At 49.4% G+C, this 4,567-nt stretch overlaps 1 protein-coding gene across 1 annotated transcript; it reads right to left on the bottom strand.

Moving 5' to 3' along the window:
- Positions 1-2,346: 2,346 nt before the first annotated feature.
- LOC103773697 (exendin-3-like) lies at positions 2,347-3,423 on the bottom strand (the record flags this gene model as incomplete). Its single annotated transcript, XM_008941076.1, has 3 exons — positions 3,323-3,423; positions 2,539-2,691; positions 2,347-2,415 (listed from the first exon to the last, which is right to left on the bottom strand). Coding segments are annotated over exons 1-3 (323 nt in total), but the record flags the coding sequence as incomplete, so codon positions are not given.
- Positions 3,424-4,567: the final 1,144 nt, after the last annotated feature.

The following is a 4,567-nucleotide window of genomic DNA, read 5'->3' as shown; positions in this document are numbered from 1 at the left end:
AGCTCCTGCTACAGGGGCCACCAGGCCAGCATCTTCCCCTGTTGCTCAGAGTCCCTACAACACCCCTGGCTCAGGGTCACATTGAGTAACAGGCTTGGAACAAAAGAAGGGTCTGTGATGGGCAGGGATCCGGTGAAAGTTGAGTTAAGAAGAGTTTGGTTTGGTTTTTTTTTGTAAAAAAAAGACCTCTTAAAAAAACAACCCCTGAGGTCTGGGTTAGTAAGATGACCGTGGCCCATGTGGAGGTGTTGGCAGCCCCTGGGCTGTGGCAAGTCCTGGTGCTGTGCCCCTTGTGCTGGGTGCTGGCCTCATCTTTGGTGCCTTAACCCAGCTCCTGAAGTTCCCATGGACCCCTTCTAAAGTTTCCTAAATTGAACTGCATGGGAAGCCTGAAGGGGGGAAAAAAGATGTAAAAAAGTAATAAATAAGGTGCTGTCTCATTTAAAAATAAAATTATTTTGTTTTTCCCCTGGTGTGCTACATGGAGAAATGGAGAAATTATTTTTGTTTCCTCTGAAAATCCTGCTAAAATCTGTTTATTTTATTGTAGGAGATGATCGAGTTTGGAAATGCTCAATGTTGCGAAGAAAACCAAGGGCAAAAAAAAACCAGCGAGCAGACCTGTGTTATTTATCACTTTGAATCTTTGTGTGTGGTATTCTTGTGGTTTAATTTGTTGGGTATTTTATAATTTGATTTATTTGGGGTTCATTCTGTGGGACTCAAATAACATCAATCTGTGTCGCTGTCTCGTGGGTCCCGTCCGTGCAGCGTTGCTGTTGCCTGATGGGTTCCACGCCCCGAGCCATGGCTGGCTTGGATTTTTCTCTTGTAATGGGAAAATAATACAGTTAAAAGTCTCATTTGTCTCACTGTGCCGCTCAGGTGCCTCTTCAGGTGGTAGAGAGGATTCGAAGCTTTGGTGCTTTTCAAGGGGGGTTTTGGAGGTGATGGGGGAGTGGGCAGCACAGATTTGGGGGAAATCTGTCTCCCTGGGGTTTTGCATTTAGGATCCAGGTCGCTGGGGAAAGATTTGAAATGACTGAGACTGAGGGTATTTTTATTATGATTTTAAAAACTATTTTATTTTAAAATGATTCCTTTTTAAATTTTAGATTTTCTTTCTTTCTCTGTGCAAGGAACTGCAATGAGCTCCGTGTTGCAGGAGGAAGGGGACAGTGGCATCGCACGTGGCACCTCTGCCAGAGCTGGGGGTGTGCAAGGAGTTCAGAAATGGGACTGGGGGGCGTGAAGGTGCTGATGCAAGACAGAAATTGCCCCATCCAGAGGAGCAGTTCCTCCTCCCTGGGTTGTTGCCTGGTTGGTTTTTATTGTTTTTTGACCACTTGCAATACAATTAATGAGCATTGAATGAAATCCAAAGATGTTCTAGTTATCTATAGGTTGTCTTTAAAAATGTCTTTCAGAATCCCCTCTGGCACAGGTCTGTGGGGTCAGGCAGGCGTATCCTGATTGCCCTTTTACGTAAAACTCGAGGAATTGAGAGAAAAATGGGACACCTGAGTCAAGTGGAGGGTTGGAGGCAGCACCCCAAAATCCCCCAGGCCCAGCAGCGCACAGGATCCCAACAGGATGCTCGGAAGGGTCGGAGATGTCAGGAACCAGCTGCTGGATTTAGCAAAGGTTTTATTATGGTTTAGGGAAAGCTGCAGGATCTGCAGCACTGTGGGAGCGGTTACAGAGAAAATGAAGCTGTAGAAATCCTGGGTTGAAGAGAAGGTTGATCCCCGGGAGAAGGTTGTGGGGAAACACCGAATAGGGGAACGTGGCTGCGGGTGATGGATAAATCCTTCCCATGGAGCATCCCATCACTGCCACATCCCCTGGCTGATGCTGCAGGAAAGCTGATGCCTTGATTTGCCATTTAATTGTACCTTAAAAACAAAACCCAAACAAACACGAAACAGCTTCGTGGAACAGAAACTCCTCCTAAAGTCACTCTAGGAGCTTTGAAACAGTGGTGGCGATTTTCTCATTTGCAAAGGAGCGATCGCTTTGCTTTGATGAGACCAAAACGTGAAAATATTCCCTATAAACACAAATGATCCCACCATGCTAACTCTGAAATGAAGTGTAAGGTCAGAACAAAGCATGATGAGAACAAACCAGCCTCGTCCCATCACAAATTGCCTCCAAAATAGCTTGATTTTCCTTATTTTATTGCACAGAAACACCAGGGAATCCACACGAGCCACTGACAATGAGGCAGCGTCAGGCGTGGGGAGTTACACTCTTTGCACCAAACCCACTGATCTGTGGCTGCGTTTTACAACTGCTCGTTTATTCAGTTTTAATTCACCATGTTTGCTGTTTGGGATGACTCACACGAGAGGTGGGAACGCGGCTGGGAAGGGGATGCTGCGGGGCTCCTCCTTCAGGTACCTCTTCGTGGAGCTGTGAAAAGTAAGAAAACACCCGGGAGAAACCAAAAACTGTGTTACCTATGGGGGTCAAGGGCTCGTGGGGTGGTGGGAGGGTATTTCCCAGCGTGGTCCAGTTCCCTGCTGTGTTTTTTACCTGTACCGCTTGGTGTTGATGAGCCAGTGGACAAAGTCCTTGGCCTTCATCCTGTCCAGGTAGCGGGTGAAGTCACTGGTGAAGGTGCCTTCTGAGTGACGCTTGATGTTGGACGTGAAGCTTCGGGCGCTTTGAGATTCATCCTCCTGCCACCTGCTCCAGAGGGAGGGAGGGGGAAGAAAATGTAATGGTTTCTTGCACACCGTGGCATCCTGTGCCCTCCCTCATGGGGTCCCCAGGCAGGGGCTGTGTCCTCTAAAGCGCTTTATAGTACATCAGAATAATTTTCAGTTTCAGAGGGGTCTGCCAGGCCTGGCCAGGGTTGTTTCTGATGTCAGATATATGTTATATCCTATCCCACGTTATTTTCCTTGTTTAGCAGCAGTGGGTTCGTGCCCCCACCCTGGTCCTGGCTTGCTGCTCCTGGGAGGGAGCATGGTGACACCCCAAGGTATTGATCAACCTCCTCCAGCTCCAGGACGGAGAGCTCATGTTGAGGTTCACGGCGGAAGGTCCCCAAAAGATTCTCCTCCCACGCAGCTGCTGGTGCAGAGCGGGGCTCCATCCTAGCTCTGCCCCACTGCATCCTCATCCAGCCGGTCCCTGGTTGACACAGCCGAGGAATGCAGGGAGGGGACGTGGCACTGTCCCTGCGTGGGCTGGCAGAGAGCCCGGGGGGACCTTGTGGGGGTGGATGCAGAGGAAGCAGGGACCGGCAGCAGCGGGAACGGGGAGGCTGAGCTGCTCCGACAGCTCCCGGGCCGGCTCCGCCAATGCCCCGTACCTGGATGTGTCACCCACGTCCTCGGGGCCCATCTGCCACCCTGCCGGGATCAGCAGGGCAACCACCAGCCCGGAGAGGAGCAGCCAGCGGGCGAGCTGCATTGGTCTCTCTGCAGAAGGCACAAGTCAAGAGAGCAGTCCAGGGTTGCAGTTGCCATTGACCCCCCCCAGCCCCTGTGAGCCCCCCTGGCAGCGTGGCCCTGGGACAGATCCAGCAGGAGACAACCTCCTTCCCGCGTGTCTTGGCAGCGTTTTGGTGGGTGCAGGTGAAAACCGTATCCCCAGGATGAGCCACCAGCACTCCTGTCCTCGCTTAGGCGCAGGCAACAGCGCAGGAACAGTTTTATATAAACTAAAGCTGTAATTCATTGCAATAAACCTTATCACAACCCTTCCCTTTTCTATCTAGGAGCAATATTTCTATCTTGAGCTTATCACCAGTGTGCTGGAGAACTTTCCTGACCATTAGCTGCTTAGAAAAGCAGCTTTCGGAGGAGTTGATTTATTAGAGTTTTACATTTCTTCTCTTTTCTGGATTCCTTAGCAGCTGGGGGGGGGGGTCGGGGGAAGGAGTAAAATGCCAACTCCCCACTTTTATTTGCTGAAAAACAGACTTGTGATTGCCTATCACAAAGCACTTTCATTACTCTGGTTTAATTTCTTCAGAGATTGGTAGTAAAGAAGGGAGGAAAAGGCACTTACCTTCTGCAGACAGCCGTTCCCCTGAAAGCAAGATCCTGTTTTCCTTCTTCAGGCTGGTTGTGGCTCAACTCTTCTCCTTCCCAGTGCTTTTAAGCTTGTTAGCAGGATGCTGGAAGCTGACGGGGAGGTCATCGGTACTCCTGGTTTGAGTTGGATGGGTCATTATGAATCATTACAGGATTTTTTAAGTGGGGCTGTTGCAAAAACAGAGAGTTGTTGCCATATTTATCAGCTTACGCCTTCAGCGAGGGGTTTTGTTGTTGTTGTTGCTCTTTCTTGTCTTTTCTATTTTTTTTCCACTTCTTGGACCAAAGGAGTGACCTATTGGCTCTCTCCTTTCAGATGAGACGGCCCCTTATTGCCACGGTGCATCCTGCATGGACAAATGATTTCTCTGCCCACAGGGCTGCCCTTTCAAACACCTTTGGTCTGAGTAAAAATCATTAAGAAGAAAAGCAAGAGCAAAAATGTAGAAGAAGCTTTTGGGTACCCGAGCACCTGCGATTGCTTCCTGCAGTGTGAAGTTTGGGTTCCAGCTTGTCAG

This window comes from Merops nubicus, unplaced genomic scaffold (genome assembly GCF_000691845.1).
Source record: "Merops nubicus isolate BGI_N331 unplaced genomic scaffold, ASM69184v1 scaffold36495, whole genome shotgun sequence".
NCBI lineage: Eukaryota > Metazoa > Chordata > Aves > Coraciiformes > Meropidae > Merops > Merops nubicus.
The sequence above is the reverse complement of the archived record's forward strand: the minus strand, read 5'-3'. Positions and strand labels throughout refer to the sequence as shown.